Source organism: Talpa occidentalis, unplaced genomic scaffold, assembly GCF_014898055.3.
Source record: "Talpa occidentalis isolate TD23 unplaced genomic scaffold, MPIMG_talOcc4v2.1 talOcc4.5, whole genome shotgun sequence".
In the NCBI taxonomy this organism is placed as follows: domain Eukaryota; kingdom Metazoa; phylum Chordata; class Mammalia; order Eulipotyphla; family Talpidae; genus Talpa; species Talpa occidentalis.
Window position 1 is genome coordinate 127,655,438 of NW_023604861.1, and position 23,293 is coordinate 127,678,730.

At 59.1% G+C, this 23,293-nt stretch overlaps 1 protein-coding gene across 5 annotated transcripts in view; it reads right to left on the reverse strand.

Annotated features, from left to right (window-relative positions):
- Window positions 1-2,402: 2,402 nt before the first annotated feature.
- Window positions 2,403-23,293, reverse strand: part of KLHL29 (kelch like family member 29) — a 255,870-nt gene continuing 234,979 nt past the window's right edge. For 4 of the 5 annotated variants that reach the window (XM_054701329.1, XM_054701328.1, XM_054701326.1 and 1 more), the window contains 9 exons: window positions 22,386-22,524; window positions 13,926-14,128; window positions 12,427-12,686; window positions 11,180-11,378; window positions 10,870-11,052; window positions 10,509-10,689; window positions 5,784-5,977; window positions 5,254-5,398; window positions 2,403-4,715 (listed from right to left, as the gene is read on the reverse strand). In XM_054701329.1, coding sequence (XP_054557304.1) covers window positions 4,532-4,715; window positions 5,254-5,398; window positions 5,784-5,977; window positions 10,509-10,689; window positions 10,870-11,052; window positions 11,180-11,378; window positions 12,427-12,686; window positions 13,926-14,128; window positions 22,386-22,524 — 1,688 coding nt within the window. In that variant the 3' untranslated portion in view covers window positions 2,403-4,531. The remainder of the gene's footprint in view (window positions 4,716-5,253; window positions 5,399-5,783; window positions 5,978-10,508; window positions 10,690-10,869; window positions 11,053-11,179; window positions 11,379-12,426; window positions 12,687-13,925; window positions 14,129-22,385; window positions 22,525-23,293) is intronic. The other variant, XR_008554134.1, reaches the window with a different exon arrangement.

A 23,293-nucleotide genomic window follows, 5' to 3' on the forward strand; every position in this document is an offset into this window, starting at 1 on the left:
ATAAAGTGAGATACGTGTGCAGTTGTGTTGTCTAAATACCTTACTGAGGTTTCATTAGAGAAGACATTCACAAGGCTCCTGGGAACCCGGCCCAGAGTTTTAGCCTTGATGCCTGTATCTTTATGTCAAATGAGAAAGTCCCTTCTTCATTATTGTCCTTTTCGTCTTGCTTGACCTTTCAAGAACACAGAGAAGTGTTGATTTTTTTTTATGAAAATCTTCATGCACTGAAAGATGTAATCCATTCACCCCTTAGCCTTAAATTTAAAAAAAAAAAAACAATTTGACTATTGCTGGCAACCTATTATTTGTCATTCTTTGTTACTTATTCTAAATCCTTTCAACTTCTCCATTGCTTATGGTGCCCCAAGTAGGAAATGATATTTGAGAATTTCTCAGACTAAAATATAAGGGAAAGATTGCTCTCTCCATTGGAAAAATGTCTTTACTATGAAAATAATGTCATCATGTTACAAACATTTTAGAGAAGAGAGAAAAAATGTCCACAATTCATGAGTACAGTTAATAGCAGTTTTATAACTGCTTGTTTGGTCATTTTTATATACATATTTTCTATATCTGTATCTATAGTGTATAGATCTTTATATATATATGTCTTAATCACAATCACATACAAATATAAAACTTGCTTGTTTTCCCTCTCTTGAAATGTCTTTCATATTATTGCGTGTGTTCAGAACCTACTTTGTACAACGTGAGGAATCAGCAGTGTAAGTGCTTAGGGTGGTGCCTGCCATTTAGTGTCAGGAAAAGGGAGTTAATTGTTACAACTCTTCCCATGGGCTGTACTATTTCCTTATGGATGCCAATTTTTTTTTAAAGATTTATTTATTTTTATACAAGAACTGGGGTACAGGCCAGAGGCGTGGGAGGATGAGGGGATTCACTAAAGACACAGCAGGGAGCAGAACAGGCAGACTGACTGAAACACACTGCTGAGGGGAGCAGCGGGCTAGACAGGAGAGGTCTGCTGCGCCATGTGGGATTCTCGCCAGCCGGCTGGGATCGAACCCGCACTGCGGAGGCCGCAGACAGCTTCACATTACGGCGTTCAACCCGCTGCACTACCGGGGAGGCCCAAGAAGTGGATTTTTTAAATCAGGTGCTCTTGAGGTTCTTGATATATGGTACCTGCCACATGGCTTTCTACAGGGGCCATTTCAGTTCACAGAACCTTTTGCACAACTCAAGGGTCTGACCACTCATCAGCACCTGCCCCGCATCCCCCTTTATTTTAGGTTTGGTGAAAGGAGTTTAGTAACTACCAATGTTGAACGTTTTGATGTTTACTAGCAGCATTTCCTCTTTGTTGGGTATGATCCTGTAACAGCTGGAATCACTTAACATTTTATTACTGAATTATGAAACCTCTAATAAAAAATCATAATCCTTTGTCATATGGACTGCAGATAATATTCCTGATTGCTTTCTTATTTTGGCTATGGGTTTTAAAAATTTCATACACACGGTGGTCCATGCCCTGTTTATGGTTGTCCTGATAAACTTTCCCACCATCCGGGGGCCTGATGGTCCAATAGCACCAACTTGAGGCCAACAGGGGAGGACCCCTCTCCCCTCCCCATGGCTATTTGGAACCTAGCACATTTTATGGTAAAATGTAATTTGTTTACTGCACCAGAGTTAAGTACAAGGTACACAGACTCTTCTTAGACATAGAGAACATGTTTCTCTGACAAGGAGCTAATAAATTACTGCTTGGTTTTTAGAACAGATGATAAGTTTAGCTCTTCACGATGGCAGGCTTCTAGACATCCTCCATCCTTTCCTTGAGAGCTGGTGCTTCTGAAGATGTCATTCCAGATACTTTTCTGGCAAGTATTTGATCTACTCATCAGAAACCCTCAGTCAGGTTCTCTGAAGTGCTCCCACCTACCCGACCCATTTTCTTCAGACTATTTTCTTGCAAGGAGACACTAGGTCTTGGTGAGACTGAGATGAAAAATGTGGGGCTTTTCACATAGATGAAATGCCTGCAAATGCACCCTCTCCTACACTCCCTGCAAGAGGGTGGGCAATCAGCTGGCTTGCATTTCCACCTTGGGAAGCCTGGCCTGGGGCTTCTTAGCAGAGGGAAGCCAGTCTACGTGACAGGTTAGAGACCAGCCTCAGGTGAGACTGCAAAAGGAGAGTGTCTACCCTGCCTGGATTTTAGGGTAGAAAGCACACCTTGTTCTTCCTGGAGAAAACGAGTGTGTTTCTTTTCCAGCTGATGAGTTGGAGTTGTCATGTGACTTGGACCCCTCCCTCCCTCCCCTCCCCAGAGTCCCAGGCCCAGGACCTGGGCCAGCAGGAAGCTAACAGAGGCCTTCGGTTGCACAGGCTTCAATCACGAGAAGAGCACTCGCAACTGAAGCTCCTCGGTATTTGCAAATCCCTTCAACTTGGCCTTTACTTGCCCTTAATCCTTGGCTTCCTCTTCAATGCCACATCCCCTTGCTAAGCCGTCCTGTCCCATCTAATCATGCCCATCTGCATTCGAGTCTAGAGGGGGCCCAGACAGCTGATGGCAGAGAGGAAGAAGGTCTGTCCTGGGGGTCCTCACTGCGGCCTGGGCCTTGGCACACAAACACATGACATTGGCTTCCAGGTCTAGATCTATAAATATATTTATTATAATATAACAAGAACTTAACAATAAACATATACTATGTACAATACCATTACAGAGAACCCTGTTTTCTATCATTCACAGAAATAGCCAGTTTTGCTCCAGTGTGATAGATGAGAGGAACGGAATTTGCAAGGTCATCTGTGTTGAGTCTTGCTGACCACTAACACCTCCTTTGGAGGCAGACGTTACACACCGACGCTAACATGAGCCCTGCCCCGGGCAGTTAGAAATTTGTGCTCCAGTCCTGGGGTTCACACTTGCACCCTGTTTGACATAAATACTTTAAATGACATACAATGTATGTAGTTTTGTGCTTATTACTTTTTAAAAGAATAAATAATATTAAAAACTGCATAACGAAGCTTGGTGTCCTGTCCAAGGGGGAGCCACAGCTGGAGTGCTAGAAATCGATGCCGACGTGGCGACCGGAACCTGGTGTCCTCAGAGACTGCAAGTGGAGAGTGTGTGCTGTCCTTCTCCTTCGAAATGGTTCTTCCCGTGAAATGACAGCAAGTTGACTTCCGAAATAGGAAAATGGCAAATGTGTATTTGGTACCAACTTCAACTCAACAGCGCGGTGGCGGCGTCCTACTGGCCCGGGATGGAAGCTGATCACCGTGCGGGGGGCGCGGGGCTGCGGACGGGCAGGGGCTTCTCTTTGGAGCCACGACCCCTCCTTCCTGGCTTCCTTTCTCGGGTGAAGATGCTACAAGAAGCGAGCTCCTGCTCGTGCCCTCGGGCCGTGGCGGCCATGGCTCGTCTAAGAGGCTGTCCCCATCCTGAGAGCTATGGAGGCAGGTGCCTGAATATATAGCTATAAATATCAAAAATAGTCTCCTGTGCTTTGTAGACATTTATTCTCCCGCTTCCCTCCACCCCTCCCCACCCGGCCTGGGTCCTCAGCTGTACCTCACGGAGGGAGCCGGACTGGTTTCCTTCCAGAACAGAATCTTCCTTGGCAGCACCTCCAGGAGGCACTGCTTCTATGGGGGCTGTCTGGGAGTCACTTCTTCTAAAAAATAAAACGGGGGGGCACTCGCCCCCACCCCAGGAGAGGTCCTCTATTCTGCACATAGAAAAATTAGAGCAAATGCCCCGCTCTGCCACCACCTATGAAGAGCTTTGGGGGTCCCCACGTCTCCTGTGGCCTCCTCCTCCTCTCAGTACTTAAAAATAGCCTTTTGTTTATCAAGAAAATGCCTTGGAAATCTAAATAACTCGTATTGGATAAGAGAAAGCTAGCACAGTCACGTCGCCCTTCCCCAGCAGAAACACGGCGGTGAACCCTGGCAATGGCAGCGGGCTCGTTGGCCGTCCCCAGCACCCCCAGCCTCTGGCCACATCCTGCTCCCCGGGGCTGGCCTGGTCCAGCGGCTCCCTAAGCCCCTGCCGCACAGGTTGTCCTCCTTTTCCCTCGCCCACTTGCAAGTGTAGATTGATTAAAAACAAAAGCAGGAATCAAAGTGATAAGGACACTTTGATCTTATTCCAAGAGAGCCTGACGCCTAGTATTGTCACAGGGTAGCTGAGCTGCGTGCTCAGGGGCCGAGCTTGCTCTGCAGGAAGGAAAAAACAGCTTCTCTCTCCCAGTGGAAAAATATGTGAAACTCTATTGGACCGGGCAGAGCGAGCGCCTCCACTCAGAGCAAGTGCCTCGCAGGAGGCCGGGCGCCCCTGGCTGGGAGGGCCCCGGAGCGCCGAGCCCCGGGGGCCCCTAAAGGCGAGGATGATTTTCTACATTCAATGCAGAGCGTTCGAAAGGTCAGCGCAGGGGGTTCCTGGGTGCGGCGTCGGCCTCTGTTGGTGCTGCTGGAAACCGACCGCCGTGAGGAGCGCTCGCCTCGCCTCGCCGGGCTCGTCCAAGCCCCGCCGGGCGCCTCAGCCGCTCTGGATGTACTTCTTGATCACCACGCAGCCGTGTCTGAACACGGGGCAGGGCATGTGGGGCAGCAGCGCCCACGTGTTGGTGGCCGGCTCGTAGGCCTCCATGTTGCCCAGGGCGGGCCCCTCGCTGCTCACGATGCCGCCCGTCGCGTAGATCTTGCCGTCGAGCACCACGGCGCTGCGGGCGGGAGAAGGAGCCGTCGGAGCCCCCAGGCCGCCCGCCCTCCCTGCAAACGCGGGCTCCCCGCGCCGTCGTCTGACTGGAGACACCCGTCCTCCAGGCCCCGGGGCTGGGGTGACTTTCGCGCCGGGCGTGCCAGGACCTGGGGGGCGGCTCCTCTCGAGGGCGCCCGACAGCCCCTGCCCGGTCCAGCGCTCGGCTCGCCCGCGCGTCCCACCCCCGGCTGGGCCCGGCCCCGCGCCTGCAGCGCACCGGCGCCCCTCGGAGAAAGGGGGGCCTCGAGGGGCGGGACCCCGCGGGAAACCCCGCACCTCAGCTCTGCGGTGGCGTCACCTGGAGCCTCCGGCTCGGGCTCCCGGGCCGAGGCTGCGAGGGGCCCGCCCCGGCCACGGCTGTGCACGGACCGTCCTGCCCTGGCCGGTCTCGCCCCCGCGGCTGGGGGCCGCCGTCGGGCGGGGCGTGCTGGGGGGCGACTAGGCCCCGACCCCGCAGTTCTGGCCCCCCACCCCCCCCCCGCGCCCCGCGGGCCCCTCACCTGCAGAACTGGCGGGAGTGGTTCATGTTCGGGCCCGCCTTGATGTTGCCCTTCTCGGGGTCGTAGATGGTGGTGGCCCGGGCATAAGCGCCCCCCAGGATGAAGACGAAGCCGTTGAGGGTGACGGCGGGCGCGTACTTGTTGTCTGCGCGGAGAGGGGGGTCAGGAGGCCCCGGCCGCGCCTTCTCCTTCCCGGGGGGCCCCGGGGGAGGGAGCCGGGCGCCGGCGGGGAGTCACTGCGCGGCCTGGGGACACGGTCGGGCAGGGGCGCGGGGACGACCGAGCAGCCCTTGTCCCGGCGGGGGGTCCACGCGGCGCGCCCGGGTCGCCCGGGCTCTGCACCTGGGGTCCACCCGGGCCCTGCACCCGGGTCCTTCGGGGCCCTGCACCCGGGTCCACCTGGACCCTGCACCTGGGGTCCACCCGGGCCCTGCACCCGGGTCCGCGCGGCGCCGCGGGGCTGGGGTGTTTGACTCGAGTAACACCAGCAGGGGGCGCCGCAGGGCCCGGCTGCGCGGGCCGCGCCTCACCGATCATGGGGGACTCGATGAAGCTCCAGGAGTTGGTCTGCGGCGCGTAGGACTGCAGGACGCCCGCCGCCCGGCCCGCCTCGTTCACGCCGCCGAACACGTAGATCTTGCCGCCGCACACGGTGGCCGCGGCGGAGTGCACGGCCTTGGGCAGCGGCGCCACGGCCTCCCACTGGTTGGTGATGGTGTCGTACCTGCGAGAGAGGCGCCGTCAGAGGGGCCGGTGCAGGCGGGGGCAAGGCGGCGCCCGGGGCGGTGTGGGGCCTCCCCGCTGGCGCGGGCGGCTGAGCGCCGCGCCGTGAAGCTGTCCGCAGCCTCTGCAGCGCCGGTTCGAGTCCCGCCGCCGCGGAGATACCCACACGGCGCGGCAGACCTCTCCTGGCTCCCCGCTGCTCCCCTCAGCAGTGTACTTCAGTCCTTCTGCCTGCTCTGCTCCCTGCTCTGTCTCTGGTGACTCCTCTCACCCTCCCGCGCCTCTGGCCTGCACCCCAGCTCTTGTATAAATACATAAATCTTAAAAAACAAAGGGCCTTAAAAAAAAAAGAGGTGTGAGCCTCCTTGTTTACAGGGTTGTAAACAATTAAAAATTAAGTTAAATTTAAAAAATTACAAACCAAGGGGTGGGGGCACGCCGGGAGCACCACCCTCTGCTTCCCACCCCCAGGCATCACCGCTGTGATCACACAGCGGGGCCCTGGGGCGCAGTCACTCAGGGTCGCCTAACGTCAGGCCCACCCCAGCCCTCTCCGCCTTGCTCCTGGGCCTCCCCATAAGCCGAGCTCTGTGCTGGACGTGAGGCAGGGAGAGCCAAGAAATGACGAGGAGGCGGCGGTGGGAAGAGGAGAGGCGAGCGGGCCTGCAGGTGCTGACCAGCACTTCCCGCCGAGTGGGGGCTGCAGCTGTGCCGGCGAGCGGGCAGGCGGGCAGTGGAGACTCCTCTGAGAGGAAGCTCAGGGAAGAGGGCAGAGAAGCCATGGGGGGTGGGGAGCATCAAGGGGAGAAGGGTTTTGTCAGCGGGATCCGGTCAATGCTTAGGAGCAGCTCCCCAGGGACGAGTGTCCTGCTCTGCAGCGTTTGCTGAAGCCTCTGGTGTCAATCTCACAGCCGCGCCTGGGGCATCCCTGGACACACGCTGGGACAAGGAGGGCGAGCAGCGCCTCATGGAAGGGGCTCCGCCGCGGCAGACACCGTGGCCAGCTCCAACTTCCAGGACACAGACAATGGTAAACAGCGCGACAATTCGGGAGCGGTGACTTCTGAGTGGGGGTTCCCTTCGGTTTAGTATGTCAACGGGAGTCGATGTGATTAAAGATTTCGCAATACCAGTGGTCAGCGACGGGCTCGCAGGCTTCCAGAAAATGGAACCACGGGCTCTCGGGCGCGAGTGGAGGCCGCGCACACCCGGGCTCGCTTCAGTTGCCGGGGCAGGGGTGACAGGGCCGACACGCTGCTGGGGAGGGGCCCGACCGGCCGGAAAGATGAAATATGTAAGAGAGGCCGGGGACAGAGGTGGGAAGAGAGTTGCAGAGGTGGGGTGCCGTCTCTGGGGTCAAAGCCTCTTGGAGAGATGCAAAGGGGAGAAACTCATGCTTGGGGGCAGGGAACCTGCTGACGGGGAACCCAGAAATGCACTGGTAGTGCCCAGGACCCAGTGGCGGTGGGAGGGCGTCTGTGCAAGTGGGGCCACGCCACCATCTTGTGGGATTTCCTCTACCTGGATTCAGGCCCCAGGGCCAGGCGTGCAGGAGTTGAAGGGTGGGGAGGGGCAGAGTGGAGCAGACCCGCCGGGCAGGTGGTGGGGAGAACTAGAGACAGCGAGAGGGCGGAGTAGAGAGGGAACACGAGTGTCCCACAAGCCACGGAGCGAAGTGAAAAGTGGAAACAGTTGAGGGGTCAGGAGCAGACGGACCGAGGAGCCAGGGCCCTCGGACTCTCTCCCGGGGTGCCTTTGGGTCTGGGTTCCCAGTGTCCCTGAGGGGTGTTCCTGGAGGACCGCCTCGCAGGTGCCGGCTCCCGCCCTCCCATGGGGCGGCCCACCCACGGCTCCCCACGAGGCACATGCCTTGAGTGTGTTCTGGTCTGTGGCGCGTTCTCCTTTGTGGGCTCACAGCACCCCCACAGTCGGGACTTGCAGCACACCTTTCCTGGGAAGCGCACTGGGCCCGCTTGTCCCCAAGAGCCTGGCTGGGGCGTGAGCCATCCTGGTCACTGCTCAGGGGCCCGCGAGGACGCCCTGTCTGAGCCTGAAGGGAGTGACGGGCCGACCGGAGACGTCAGCTCCGTGCTTGTGAGGGCCCAGGCTTTGAGAAGAGGCCGAAATGCCTTAAAGGGCAGCAGGGGCCGACGAATTAAGCCGCGGACGAGCATGTGGCTAATGGCAACGAACGAGGTGAGTGTCTTTCTGGACAGTGTCGGAAGTCCAGACAGCTGCCCTCCGGGCCGGTATGGCAGCGCGCCAGAGGGCGTCTGCGGAAGGGGCTGGGAGACGGTGGAAGATCATGTGCTGTTAGCCTTCGGGCTTTGGTGTAATGGCATATTGCACCGACCAACTTCCCGAGAGCTTGTTATTCCAGGTGGCTGATTGCCAAGCCACCAGCCCTCCTTAGCTCAATCTGGCAGCTTCCAGCCTGAGAAGGATATGCTAATCCCATGCAAATGACCCCGCCGAGCGGAGCTCCGCTATCATTTACCTGGTAACCACAGCTACTGCCATCTATTGCTATAAAATATTAGGCCTGGTTATTTATATGATGATATAATACAGGTTTGTCTATGGCACTGTTGTTTTAATCTATAATTATATAATCTTGCTCTATTCCTGTAATACAGTAATGTAATATAATTATAATGTACCGTCTATCTCATTCATTATCAATATAATAGCAATTTGTAGCATGAGTGCTTCCTGGGGAACAAAGCACCCTGGTGTCTGCCCCCATTCCCCTGACCTTCCTGTCACCCTGAATTCTTGTCATCGTCACCACAGGACACAGAAATGGGCTTGCCCACAGGGGCTCCGGGGATGCTCCGGGGGAAGCGGTGGGCATCCCTCGTGCCGGCACCCTCTGCCCAGCACCCTCTGCCCAGCTTGCATGAACACCACCCAGGGAGTCTCTGTCTTGTCCCTACACGGATGACTGACAGGTCCCAGTGGGCTGAGGAAGGGCTCAGGGCCCTTCTGGGCACCCCGGGGTCCTGGTCTGCTCCTCTGTCTCCCAGGCGGCCCAGGCTGGTCGTGCTCACCATGTACTGACGTTTCACTGCTGGAAGGAAAGCCATATAGGTTGGTCCAGGCCTCGAACTGCTCTAGGGTCCAAGGGGGGCTGAGCTTGTCCCCCCCCTTGAAGAATTTGATCCTCGAACAAACCCCCTTATTTATCAACAAGTATACGGTTGCAAAATGAGTGATCAGCGTCTTAGGAGATTAAAAATAGCTGACAAAAGCAAGACAGGATGACAGATCTAGCTCAGTTTACTCCTACGTAGAAAATGTCTCCTTGTTCATGTGTTTATTACCGAATGACAAACGGCTGGGAGCTGGGGCTCCGGATGACTTGGGGCGTGATGGCCAAGAGGAGGCGCCCACCAAAGGCTGTCAGCTTCGGGGCTGACCCGGTCAGCAGCTGCGTTAATATCCTCATCATCACACGGGATTCCCCATTATCTCCAAATCAATATGACAATTAAATGCTGTTACTGAGCATCTCCGGGCTCCGCTTGGGGGAGTTGAAGGCCCACAGCGAACACCCAGAGCCTGTCTCCTGCACCGTCTCTGCTGCAACATTTGTCAAGTGTCCAATTAGCCACCAAGGGAAAAATACAAATTGAGGGGTCTGTGTGGCTCCACAGGCAAAAGCTGTCACACGGGAAGACGAGCTTGCCGTGTAGCTGACGACGGGGGCTGGGGGCGGGCGCGGGCCGGGGAGGGCCCAGCCATCTTAGCGTGACCCTCTGGCTTGGTGCATGGCCTCACGTGTCCCACTTTGGGCCACTGGTTTCTCCAAAGAGCAGGGCTGCCTGCTCTTTGGAGCCTCTCGTCAGCTGCTGACTCGCAGGGCTTCCTGCGCTCTCTCTGCGGCTTCCCCGAGGGGTCAGTCCTCTGCACGGCTCTCTCCGCGGGGCTCGAGGAAAGGATGGACTATTTCCCCGGGGAAGCGCCCACCTCCAGCCCAAGCGCCTCCTGCCTACCACCCGACCCTACATTATAAGCTTGGCCAGATTTAAATGACCTCCACGCGGAGGCCAGCCTGGGGCTTCCAGCAGAGGGCAGGCTGACACTCAGTGCTCGGCCTGCAGTGTCTTCTGGAGCATTCCAGCAGTTGCCGTGACCCTCCCTGCGTGGCCAGCAGATTTCCTGGGATGCGTGGGGTGGAGGCTGGAAGTGCTCCCTGGTGCGTGTTCTCTCTTGGGAGGGACATGGAGGCCACGGGTTCCAGCTTTGCCCTACATCCCTGCAGCCCCAGAGATTCCCCAAGTGCCCGAGGGCCAGTCAAGCCAGCCTGTGTCCTTCCGTGGTCGGATGTCGTGCTTCCAGCTCGTGACACCCAAAAGGGATGTTGGGGCTCCCCTCAGTGCTTGGGCAGCCCGCCTCCTTCCTGCCCTGCCTCACGGTCCCCCGCCCTCTCCCTCTGTTGTGTTGAAGAGCCGCGGCCCAACGCCATGTAAGGGCCCAGTCCCCTAGTGGCCTCCGCTGCGGGGAGGGACTGCCGAGGGTGGCCGCATTACCTTTCCACGTGGTCCACGTTGCCCGCCACGCCAAGTCCCCCGAGTGTGTAGATCTTCCCGTCGTAGACGAGGCTGTTGTGCCGACAGCGGGGGACCGTCATTCTGGAGACCAGATTCCAGTTGTCGAGCAGGGACATGTAGCACCAGACGTCCGCCAGCGTCACCCCTGATTCCATCCCACCTGGAGGCAGCAGGGGCGGTCCAGAGAGCAGGAGGGAGTGAGGAGGGGCAGGAGCAGCCACCCACTCCCGGGTCAGGACGAGGCTCACCAGCCAAGAGACACTGCGGGGTCCCGAAGTGTGTGGAGAGGGGCCCCGGGGGAGCCCGCACCCGCCCCTAACCCAGCGTCCAGGGGCCTCACCTGAGAGGTAGATGTTGTCCCCGGCACTCACTACACTGAAGAACTCGCGGTCATAGAAAGGCAGCGAGGCCAGGGGGTACCACTTGTTGTTCTGCGGGTTCCAGCAGGTGACGGCCACCAGCGAGCGCTGGGTCATCCCCACCATCTGACGGCCCCCGACCAGCACGATGACCTCGGCCACACCTGCGGGACACGCACGGGCACCATGGGACACGCCAGGATGCTGTCGCCATCTGGGAGGCCGCCCAGAGACCCCCAGGCTGACCCCACAGCACCTGCACTTGGGGGGTCGAGGCGTGACCCTCACTACCTGCTGAGAGGCGGGGCCGGGTGCGGGGCGTCTGCATCTCCTGGCGGGCGTGGGGCAGCATGTGGTAGCGCTTGGCCTCGTTGACCAGGTCCCGACACGCTTCCGACGACTTGATTAGCTCCTCGTTGTCCACCACGTTGAGCAGGTAGCTGGGGTGGATGAAGGGGAGGCGGACCACGGCCAGGAGCTCCGCCGCGTGCTGTGGGGCAAAGAGATGCAGCTCTCAGGTCACAGGTGCCGCCCACTTCCCCTGAGCAGCACTGAGAGAGAAAGGAGATCTGGAGCTGCACGAAGTGGATAATTCCAGTCTGTATTTGGGCTGGAGTGTAGATGTTGCTCCCCCAGGCCTAGAGAGAGATCCAGGGACACCCCTCAGCGAGAGGCCAGGAGGGAAGGCGGGGGTCTGGCCTGCTGCCGCTCACCCTGGGGTGACTGTCCATTCGCCTCCTCAGCTCCTCATTCAGGCTCCCCCCAGGGGATGGGCCTCATGCCAGGTGCCTGGGGAGGAAGCCGGGCGCCCCCTGCGGAGGTGTGTGGGGCCCTAGGAAGTCAGGACCCTCAGGAGGACCCAGGAAAGCTGATGTGATCATCCAACCTGGGGGTCACCATGCCAGAGCCTGAGTCTCCCCGACACCGACAAGCCCCCCAGCAGTGCCTCACTGCCTCACCTGGCACTTGGGCCCCTCACCTGCATGAGGGCCGTTCTTAGACTGACTCGGGCGCCCCTCCTAGGGAGGTGCCTGCCTTCCCTCTTCCCTGGACCCTGGCTCCGCTTGCCCCTCAGAGGGACGAGCCAACCCTCCTGTCAGGTGTGTGATGGCTCCCATCTCCAGCATGGTTTCCGATTGGCCCAGGTGCTGTCCACCTCAATAACAGGGGCTTGGGCGGGGTCCCCTGCTGGGTCCCTGCTCATGGGAGCCCCAGAGCACGGGCTCAGGCCTGCACTTCTTCCTGTAGGGTCCAGACACTGCCCACCCAGGGCCAGCAACCTCGGGGTCCACACTGGTCTCCCCCAGGTGGCACACCTGCCCTGAAACCTCTGGTGACCGTTCCTCATCTCTCGTGCCTCCCAGGGGGCACGTGCCGGCGTCCCTCTGCCCAGGCCTATGGGTTCCCTGACCTGCCCTCTGCTGGCCAGACCAGGCCGCCCTTCGGCCCATCCCCTTCCGCCTTCTTCCTCCTACCCCAGGCCCCATCCTCTCACTGTCCCCACACAGGGACTGCAGCAGGGAGCGGGGCAGACGCACCTGCGCACGGGTCGCGGGGTCCTTCTTGATCCACTTGATGACGGTCTCATACACCAGCTCCTCGGCCTTGGTGTTGAGGCTGTCGTTGGAGATGTAGGTGATGAAGTCGTCCTTGGAGATGCTGAGGATCTCCTCCTGGGCCGCCACCTCGGGGAAGAGCTGCAGCGCAAAGGCCTTGGCCATGTGGTAGAGCTCGCTGCACTGCATGGCCTCGGCCATGGCCAGCACCCCCAGGCAGTTGCTGGCCGTCAGCTGCTTCTCTGGGGATGAGAGCACAGGGCCACTGACGGCAGGGCGGGGCTGGCGGGGCTGCCACCCATCCCCTCCCTGTCGCTCCGGGTCCCTCTCCAGCCTGTTTCTTGTGCTGCCTCCAGGCCCCGCCGTGTACATCCTCTGTCCCATCTTTCCTTTCATCTGTCCCGTCCCCGGCAGACTCCCCCAGGGCCTCCCTCTGCTCCCGCAGGCCCACGCCCGGGCTGTGAAGTAGGGCGGGTCAGCGCCAGGCTCGGGCCTTCTGCACTGTCCGCCGGGGGAGGAGGCTCGGGCCTCGGGCCTGGCCTGGGCTGCGACAGGGGTCACAGTGAGGCTGAGGGGCCTTCCAGAATGGTGACAGCACATCTGGGCTCATAGACTCTGACTTTGTAGGAATGCCGGTAAGGCCGCCAGCTCCCCTGGGGGTCAGCCTTACCCGTCCTGGCTGCTAGCCCTGGGCTCCCTGGGCCAGCTCTCCCGACACCTGATGCTCATTAGTCTGGTCCCAGGAAGCCCGTCACCTTCGTGAGCCTGACCCTGCAGCCGTGGCTCCTGACGCTTCTCAATTGCTGGGTTCTCTTGGGTGCCATCCCAGGCCGCTGGCCGCCCGCCACCCGCCTCGCCATCTCCAGGCTCAGCCCAGTTCTCTTTCATTCCACACGCAGCCCACGGGCTCCTGCGACCCTATCTTTGCCTCTCACTCCCCTTGCTCACCCAAGCTGGGCAAGTCCGAACTGTGAAGTGTGTCCTCTGGGTTGGGGTCTGCTGCAAGCCCGGACACTCACACCCCCACCCTGGGCAGCAGGTCTGCGTGTCCAGGAGCAGATCACACGTCTAGGCCTACGCAATGCGTGTGGCCCAGGCATCATATACATTAAAAGGAAAAGAGGCCTCTGGCGCCTTTGTCCACTGTGTAGAGGTCTCCGGCTCCATGTCCAGTGGGCATGAGGCCAGGGCACGGGGTCACCATGACCAGGCCAATCACGTGGCCCCATTTGTGCTTACAAAGCTGCCGGGCCAGGGCCAGGGTCATGGTACAGCCTCCCCAACCCTCAGTGGCCTAGAGGACCCCTATGTCTGGCGAGCACAAAGGCCTTTGCATAGTCATCCAACTATCACCCTAACAGTGCGTTTGGAACCCAGCTTCCCACCCCCGGTGGTCAGGGTGGGCACACCCAGCGTACACCCCTGAGCCCTGGCTGCTTTCAGGTTTCTCTCCCCAGAACACACGTGTTCACCGGACTCACCCAAAAAGGACACACAGACTTTGCAGAAGGTGTGGAACTGGAACTTGCTGGCCGCCTCCAGCAGGGTCTTGGCGTTGGCCGAGTCGATGACCAGAGAGCCGGTGTAGACAAACTCCAGCAGCAGCTCGAGGACGTCGGCCTGCAGGTTGGACAGGACGAGCTCCAGCTTCTCCCGGCCGCCCTGGCTGCCGTCTTGCACGGACCTAGGCACAGAGACCAGGGTGTCCTTACCCGCCGCTCCCGCGGCCACGGTGCCGCCTCCTCACAGGGCTAGTCTCCCTGCACGCCTCGGCCACGCCCTTCGCTTTTGGACTCAAGGGACACGGCAGTGACACACCTGAGCCTAATGACCTTACACGGGAGCTGAAAGAGAAGTCTGACCAGAGACGCCCCAGAGAACAGAGAACCCTGCTTATCACTACTCGGCATGTCCATGCAAAAAAAGATGCAAATCAAAAAGCATGAGCTGTGCATGGGGACGAGGACCAGGACTGGCCTCAAAGGGAAACAATACGCTTCGGCCCTGCCGCTCCACGGCTCTGCCGAGTGAGGCCAGCAGGTCCCGGGCCGCGGTCCTCTGCCTCCCCGGGACATGGTCCAGCCTGACCGAGGCTCCCAACTGGCTGTGATCACAGCCCCTCTGGAGACTTCCCTGGGTCACCCCGAAGACTGAGGGCCCCAGGCTTCCCGGAACCCCGACTCCAACCCCACCTCTTTCCAAAAACATATTGTTTCCTTTTAGGCATGGGAAGGAAGCCCTTCATGACATTGCTTGAAACTGAGGACGAGACGAGATAGACGGACAGAATGGTCAGAGCCGGGAGGGGGGGGGACAACCAAGGACTCCCGCCACAGACAGCCAGCAGCCATGACCTGGACGAGGCCCGGGGCGGGGCCTCCTGCCACATGGAACACGGGGTCAGAGGCCAGAGCGGCCTGCGTGTAGAGTGTGCGTCGGGATTGTGAACTGGGGGGAGCAGGGGAGGGACACAAATATATAAGTATGTTTATATCTGGTGTCTACAGAAATACAAAACCATTGCAAAGGCCCCTAAGGCCTGGCAGCCGCGCCCTAAAGCTGGACCTGGAAGGAAACAGATCAGGTGAAGCAAAAGTAACACCGATACAGAAGTGACCAGGAGGAAAAACACCCAGAGCGTTAAGAGTCAGGAGGCAGGCTTCTCAGAGGCGGCTGGCTCGGCACCCATCGCGGCCGCTCTGACCAGCCCTGCTCCCTGCACTGAGCCTGGGCCTGCCCGGGGCTGGGTGCAGCCGCGTGCCTGGGAAGTGACCTCGGCGCCCCCCAGCCCTGCTCCTGAGGAGGGAGGCTGGGGACTGAGACTCTGACTGTGCCTGTGTCTGGCTGTGGTGGGGGGGTGTCTGGCAATGGGCAGGCCCCAGAGAGGGGTGACTCTTGGGTGGGCGAGGAGCTAGGGGACCTGGGTGCGCTGACTGCCACAACAGGCGGGTTGCCTCGGCCTCTCAGGCCCTCCACCTCCTCTTCTGCAAAACAAGAGAACTGGGTGAGGTCTAAAGTCCACGGAAATACCCTCCTGCTTGGCTCATCTACCCCTGACAGTACCAGCAATGCCATATTCTCTCAGATCAGGATGCCCCCCTGGGACCTGGAAGCACAGGTATGACCTGGCAGAATAGGTATGTTCTGCTCTCTCCGCAGAAGAGCCCAGAAAATTGAGGTGAGGGAAAGGAACTGGCTAAGCAGGGCCCCTCTCACCCCACAAACCACAGACATACATGGTGTGTGACTTGTAAAGTGACTAACACACCTAGTCCTCTGCTGTTGGGATGGATTTTCCATGCTTGGGCATATTTGTTAAGTATAAAAATAGTTCATCGTGTGAGCACTTGAAATCACAGAAATTCTGAACAGACCTCAGGGCCACCTGGTCAACCTCTAATTCTAAGTGTTTGCTGCCTCTGCTGCCTCCCCTGTGACTCCACCTTTCTGCTCACACTCCTCATGTCCGCCCAGGGCAGGGCTGGTGGAGTAAAGGAGCACCGCTCACCCCTCCCAGGCCCCGGCCACTGGCCAGCCCTCCTGTCCACCCATGAGCCCCGGGCTGAGGACTCAATCTCAATGAAGAGCTGAGGTGGGACTTCAGGACTTGTGTGCATGCATCCACACACACACGTGTGCACACACACACTGAAATGCATGGGACTTGTAAGCCAGTGAGCACGGGTGTGGGCAGATGGAAGGCCAGTGAGCCGCAGCCCGGCAGGGCCAGCGTGGCTGCATCTGTGGCGAATGCTCGTGGTGCCGTGTCTGAGCCAGGAAGAGGTGCTGGGATGGCCGAGGGGCTTGGGATCATGGGGATGCACCGAGGCGGTCCTAGGATGCACGGCTCTGGCTCCGCTTCCCCAGGCCCCCGTGGGGGCACTTGTGGAGAAGAGGGCGGCCAGGGGCAAAGGGTCTGCAGAGAGTGGCTGGAGGGCCCTGGGGTCAGATCCGAATGCTGTGAGCAGAAAGAACATTCTCTTTGGCCACTGCTGAACAACTGGAAACCCCAGGGAAGCTTTGTCAGGTGGCCATGTTCAAGACCTGGAGGAAGAGAGGCTCCAGGCAGTGAGGCCTGGCTTGGCCCACCTGCACCCTCGCACTGATTGTCCACACAGGTGTTGGTGTGTGGCCTGGCCAGCTATGGGGCCGAGGGAGGCCAGTGGAAACTCTCCACCAAGACCATCAGATTGTCTTGGGAGGGACCTCAATGCCCCTTGGGTCTCTTCTCTTTGAGCAAGAAACCCTTGAGAGGCTCCCCAGGTCACCCTTGGGGAGCTATGGTGAACCTTCTGTCCTTTCCTAACTGCCTCTTGGGGGCTGCCTCCGGTTCTACTCAGCCCCTGAGTATCTGGGGAGCTGCCTGGTTGGTTGCTGGCTGCAAGGTGGTCACGACAGCACCTGTGGGCAGGGGTGGAGCATGGCAGGACTGGGCAGCGACACCTTGTCAAGTAGGGCCATGAACCTGACACTTGGGGTGGGAACCCGGGAGCACCAACCTGCCCACATAGGCCCAAGGGTCTAGAGACTAGAAATCTCCAGAGTCACCTTCTCCTAAAAGGGGTGTGGCTGGGAAGAGCCCCAGGTGTGGGCCACAGCCTCCACCTGGCAGGCTGGGTTTGTGGATGTGCCAAGAATGCTCAGTGCCCCAAATTAGAACGTTGGAGATTCCCCATCAGTAATTCCCTCCCCTGGCATAAGAACTGCCTTCTCCAGACTTCAGGCTGGAGTCTCTTCTCTCTCTGCCCACCTCTGTGACCTCTTGTTCTCATTCTGTGAGTTGTGGACCCGTGGGTGCGGACACTCAGGGAGAAGGCGATGCGTGCGGCTGGTGCCCCATTCTGCCTGAGTGGGTGACCTGCTCTTCTGGGGGGCAGAGGCGCTCAGGCTTGCTGTGGTTCCAGGACAAGCACGAGTCTCCCTGGGCCTGGGGACTTCACAGGTGCTGGCGGACCTGGTCCACCCATGGCAACCCGGCCCTGGGTCTGGCGTGTGCCATTTTGCCAGCATCCGAACATGTCAACCTGTCCCTTTGTTAGTTGGTCTTATAGCAGCACCTGTCGATGCCCCCAGGACGGGGGCAGCTACCAGCACAAAGGCCAACTTCACAGGGAGGAGGGGCCCGTGGCCTGACTATTTATAAAGTCCATCAGGGTGCGCCATGTCCAGGATCTGGCCCCCGTCAGGCAGGCCCTTCTGACTTCTCCTGGACCGGGACATGACAAGTGAGAAGCCCAGAACCTGCCCTGGGGACTGTGACAATCAACCTGGACACAAACCAGCTGGTCCATTCATTTCCTTCAATACGAAAAGAATATGTCAAATATGTCCTTGGCCCCAACAGGCTTGGTGAGATGAGGGTTTCAACCGGAAGTAGAAGGTCAGGTTTCTGTCCCATGTGGTGCCAGGAGAGGGCCGCTCTCCTCGGGTTGGCGTGAGACCGGTATGGGGAGGGCTGGGAGGGCGGAAGCCTTCCTGGTGGGGCCTCCACCTTGCCCTGCCAGTGAGTGCAGGCCACGCCCCCTGCGGCACCGGCCACCCCAGAGCATCTGGCCCCCAGGGGAGGAGGGAGAGGGGCTTCTGCATGGACCCAAAATGAAGGGGGCGGCAGATGTAGGTCCTGGGCTCGGGGTTGAGAAGAGATTCTTAACTTGGGAGGCTGCAGCCCTGGGGCCCCTCTGGGGATGCTAAACATCCTTCTGCTTCTGTCCCAAAGCCTGGGGCTCCATCCACTGCCCTCCCCTCTACTCGGGCTTGCAGGGTCTCCCCATCCGCTCTGGAGGGCGTGCAGGGAGCTGCGGTTGTGCCTCTAGCCACCAGCCAGGCGCAAAGCTTTAGCTCCCCTTCCTGCAGGGCTTCCACTGACTGCCACAGGGGCTGACCGGGCTCCAGCGGGGTGATGCGCCCCGGGGTGTCCTCTGCACAGGCTCTGCCCTGAGCCTCCTGACGCCGTGCCTCTCCTCCAAGGCCTCTCTTTCTCCAAGGATGGGGGCTTAGGTGGCTGTGTGGGCTGGGAGCCTGTCGGCCTGTGTCCCTGTGTGTTTAGTAGATACTCACGCGCATACACACGCACACATGTGTGCACACATGCGCACACACACGCGTTCGGAATCCCTTTTCCTTGCACGCCTGTCCACACCGTCAGCCTGAGATCTGACTTTCCTTCTTCGCTTTGTGCACACGTGAAAAGGGCCTTTTTGCTGCAGTCTAGCATGAGCTTTGGGGCCGGGCCTCCGTTCGAGCCCCAGATCCATGGGTCGCTTAGACCTCACTGCCCGACATGCCCACCTGAGCCTCAGTTTCCTACTCTGTGAAACTGATGGTATATGCTTCTGGGGTTATTAGAGGGTTTCCAGGATGACCGCAGACACTTCTACTCGTGCCCAGTGGGCTGGGTCTTGTCCTCAGCAGAGGAAGAAAATGAGTCTGAAGTGAAATAACGGGCATCTGAGGGGCCCGTGCTCGGGCAGGAGGGGCAGCTGAGCGGAGGGGAACAGACCGTGTGAGACCTTCCCTCACGTCTGTCACCTCAGGGAACACACAGCACGACACCCCCAGGCTTCGCCCTCTCCTCGGCTCCCCTGCCAGCCTCATCCCCCACTTCAGCCTCCAACTTGACATCATAGCACCCCAGGGGAGCGCCTCCTGGTGCCTGGAACCCCGGCTGCCCAGGCCGGCGCTGCTCTCTCCGCCTGCTGAGCCCGTCCCCCCTCGTCGGTCTGGCTGCTTCGCGTTCTTGGTTGGAAACACGCCGGACGCCAGCTCTTCCTGGGCGCCTGCAGCCAGCCGATGGGGCGAGGCGCCCTCTGCACCCCCACTGCTACAGTGGCCTGCTCTGCCGTCCACACTGCCTAGCCTGCTCCCCCACCAGACTGTGGGTGCTCTGAGGACCCAGACCTGTCTCGTCAGCATTTCACGGGAGGCCTGGCTCTGGAGGGGCTCCTGCTTGTCTGGGGTGACGGTGTGTGAATGGCTGGTGTCCCTCTGTCTGTCCTGAGGCTCCAGGTGAGGGTGCTGTGCTGGGGTGGGCCTGGATGCGGGGACAGTGACCTCACGGGTTGAGTCGTGGACACTTCACCCACCGCAGGCTGGAGGCGGGAAGAAGCTCTGGGGCAGAAGGGTCGGCCAGGTGCCCTGACAGTGCCCTCAGGGGCCACGAAGGACGAGCACACGGTCCCGTGGCCACCTGCTCCCTCTGCTGCGGCCGCTGGGGGTGCAGCTCTGCCCTGGGACCAGGGGCAGGGCCATGTCTGTCCCGCGGGGCCGCTTGGGCTGCTTGGACGGCTGCACATAAATCCTCCAGGGCCCCAGACCCCAGGGGACGAAAATGACATGGTGACAACATTGGCTGCTCCCTGGCCAGGAGCATGTGGATTTGCGAGGATTTTCTATGGCCAGAAAGGAAACCATCTTTCTGCAGAGACCCTGCTTTCCTCTCTGCAGAAAGAATTTGCAGCCACTGGCAGAAATGGTGACGTGTGCCCACGGATAGGACGAGGGAAGTAAAATTTACAAGGACTGTGGATTAAGTTGATCTTCAACTGCAGGAGCCCTCGGCTCTGTCTCTGACGGGCCTTCCTCTGACTGAGGACCAGCCGGTCTCCCTCGTCTCAGACCTCTCTGGGTTCGGGTCCATCCAGCAGGCTCCCACCAGGGTGTCCTTCAGGCTGCTAAACCTCAACGCGTCACTGCTAACGCCATCGCCTGCCCTGAGCTCCCGCCCACCTGGTCTGTGGACCCGCCTTCCCGTGACCTCACCCTCCTCGGGTGCTGGAGGGTCAAGCCTGCTCAGGGCTGTCCCTGCCTGTCCCTGGCCGTCTCCCAGGCATGTCAGAACTAGAAGGACACCTGGACATCATTTGAGCCAATCTCTTGTTTTACAGATGAGAAAACTCGAGACCTAAGAGAGGACAGGACCTGTCTGGGGTCACAGGGCACGTGGCGAGTTAGAAGGAGAACCCAGATCTCCTAGCTTCCCGGGGAGTGTCCTTTCTCTCCCCCAGTGACGGTTTTAGTCCCAGCACCCATTCTTTTTATTAGGGCCACTGAGATACATCCTACAGTTCTGCTACCTTCAGTGGACATCCCCTCCTCACTGAACCCAGTGACCCCCAGACCCTCAGACCAAGCCCAGGGGTCAGGGCCTGCCTACCCTTCCCACCCCAGCTCACATCCATCTCTGGGAACACTATCTCCCCATTCCCACTGCTCATGTCTCTGTCCCTAACCTTGCATTCCAGTCAACTCACCCCTTGCTGGAACATTCTAGAACGTTCCCTATATTTCAGAATAGTCCAGGCAAAGGATGAGTTCTTCCTCCTCTTTTTGGCCTGTCCAAGAAGCCTTCACTACTTTGGGTTCTCAGCTAGTGGCGTCCTCTGTGGTGTGCAAGAGTTTGGCTTTACATGTGAGGTCTCTGAAGATGGTCAAAAGGCTCTGTGGTCCTCTTGCCCATCTCTTTCTAGCCCAGGACCGGGCCACCACTCAAGAGCGACCTCATCCTGTGTTCTGCCCGCTCTGTGCTCTCTAGCTGGTCTGGAGCAGAGACCAAGGCCCTTGGATGCCACAGCTGCAATCCAGCGGCCGGGTGCTGGGCACTGCTAGTTCCAGAATTTGCAAAAAGTGGCAGCACAAAGACCTCCCTTGGCCGGAAGAAGCCACTGGATGTGCCCCTTCACCCCAGAGCTCATGCCCCAACCCCTGTGCTCGGACAGGAGAACCCAAGCACCGGGGATGGGAGACGCGAGCTGTCCATGAAACTGGAAGTCACAAAGAGCCTGCCCCTTCCCCTTCCTGCATGGCGGGGCCAGCACGCCTGGGAGGGGCTCGCACGCCAGGCAGCTCAGCTCTAAGTGAAAGGACACAACAGATTGGAAAGGAGATGCCAGCCAGTGTGCCATCCTGAAACAAAACACAGTCACTCTGGGGTTAGTTGGCAAGTCCAAACACAGCATTGGGAAGCAAGCAGAGGTCCTGTCCTCCCACTCTGAGCCAGTCGCGGCTCAGGTCCGCCCCGGAGAGGCTGCAAGGCAAAATGAGCAGCGGCATTAATCTGCTGGTGGGGGGAGAGACAGGAGCGTTCCCTGGGCCGGCCCCTCAGCCGCTCTCCCTCTCTAAGGAGCTAGAAGGCGACCCTGACTTCTTTGCAAGGGTATGAAGCAGACAAATTAAAAAATCAACATAATGGAAAAAAAAAAAGATGCTCATGCACCATTAAGACTCATTTCAGTAGAAGGAGCTGGGGCGGAGGGCGGAGGGCGGAGGGCGGAGGGCGGAGGGCAGGGAGCAGAAAGGCTGAGAGCGACCGCGTCAGGACACGCCTGGTCTGTGCTCGGGGACGCGCCGGTGTGGGCCCAGGGTGTGGGCCCCGGGTGTGGGCCCCGGGGGCAGGACTCCAGACATGCAGCGAGGGCGAGGCGCGGGCCGCAGTCCCTTCTCCCAGACTCGGGCTGGGGAAACCTGGCCCCCTGGTCGCCGCCTGCTCTCGGGGTGGGGGGTGCCTGCTCGAGGTGCTTTCCTGGCATTAAGTTCACCGTCGACAGCAGCGCTGAGGGTGGCAGGGCCGGGGCTGGCCGGGGTGGGGGCCGTGGGCGCTGGCCCTTCAGAGTCGAGTCTACAGTCCTCTGAATCTCGGGGAGGCCCTGGGAGCCCCTGAGGACGCGGGCGCCTCAGGGCCAGGCAGGGGTGGCGCCTAGCGCTGGGGGGGGGGCCCTGGGGACCAGCATGGCTGTGTGGGGCGGGCCGGGGCAGTGGCTGCTCTGAGGCGGTGTGTGCCAGGGTGTGTGCCAGGGCGCTCGGGAGCAGGAGGGGGAGGAGAGATGGCTACTGGCTCTGTGACAGGGAGTCACGCTTCAGGAACCTGCAAGAGAGGGGCGGAGAAAAGCGACACAAAAGCGTCCTACAAAGGAACAGACCCGACCACAGCTGGAAGGAAGGCAAACCTTTGAATCAGGTCCTTGAAATACAAGCTGCAGGAAGCTAGAACATTTTGGTGGACTTCAAACTCTCTGCCTTCAACAACAATTTTCAGGTCTGTAAACGCTTTCGCTCTGCGCTGCTGGTTCAATTCCTTCAACATTTCTGCAGAACAGAGAAGACAGACAGGGCCACGTTCCCATTAAGAGTTTTTTTTTCATTAAAAAAATTTATTTTTCAAGAAGTAGAGAAATAGGAAAATACTTGATACTGTTTCTTGGCTCAACATCCACAGTTAAAGAAAGTCACAACAGTGCGTCACAAGCAGCCACGGGGGGTGGGGGGCACAGAACCAAGGGGATAACGACTTTTTGAAAGCAAAAAGAAAACGAAAACAAAAACAGAAAAAAAACCAAATACGATCATAAAAAAATCAAACCCAGAAATTGAAAGTGGGGGAGGGGGCCGCGTCCCATACTGACGGCCGGAAACATGAAGAATACGTTACCACGGACAACCGAAAACCTGCTAACTAGCTAGGGAGCAAGCTCTCCGGATGCCAAAGGTGCCGATGCATTGGGTGCCAAGGAAGCGTGGCATTGTGATGTAAGATGGGCTGGGTATGGTTCAAAGGAATAAAAACCACAAAACCTGCAAAACCAGCGTCCCTGCGTTAGACACTACAGCCATGGCCGGGCCAGCTTCTGGGGGTGGGGCCCGAGAAAGGAGGGGTGGAGGGGGTCCTGGCGAGCACCTCCTTTATTTCGCCCTTCCGGGATGCTGGGGGGAAGCAAGCAAGGAGCAGGGATTTCTGCACCTCCACCCCTTTCGGGGTCATTCTTGCAGGACCCTCCCCCTTGCCCGGGTCTTCAGCAAGGGTCTGCCTCGCAGCCCCAGCATGTCCCAGGAAGTGGCCCCTGGGGCCTTCCCGCTC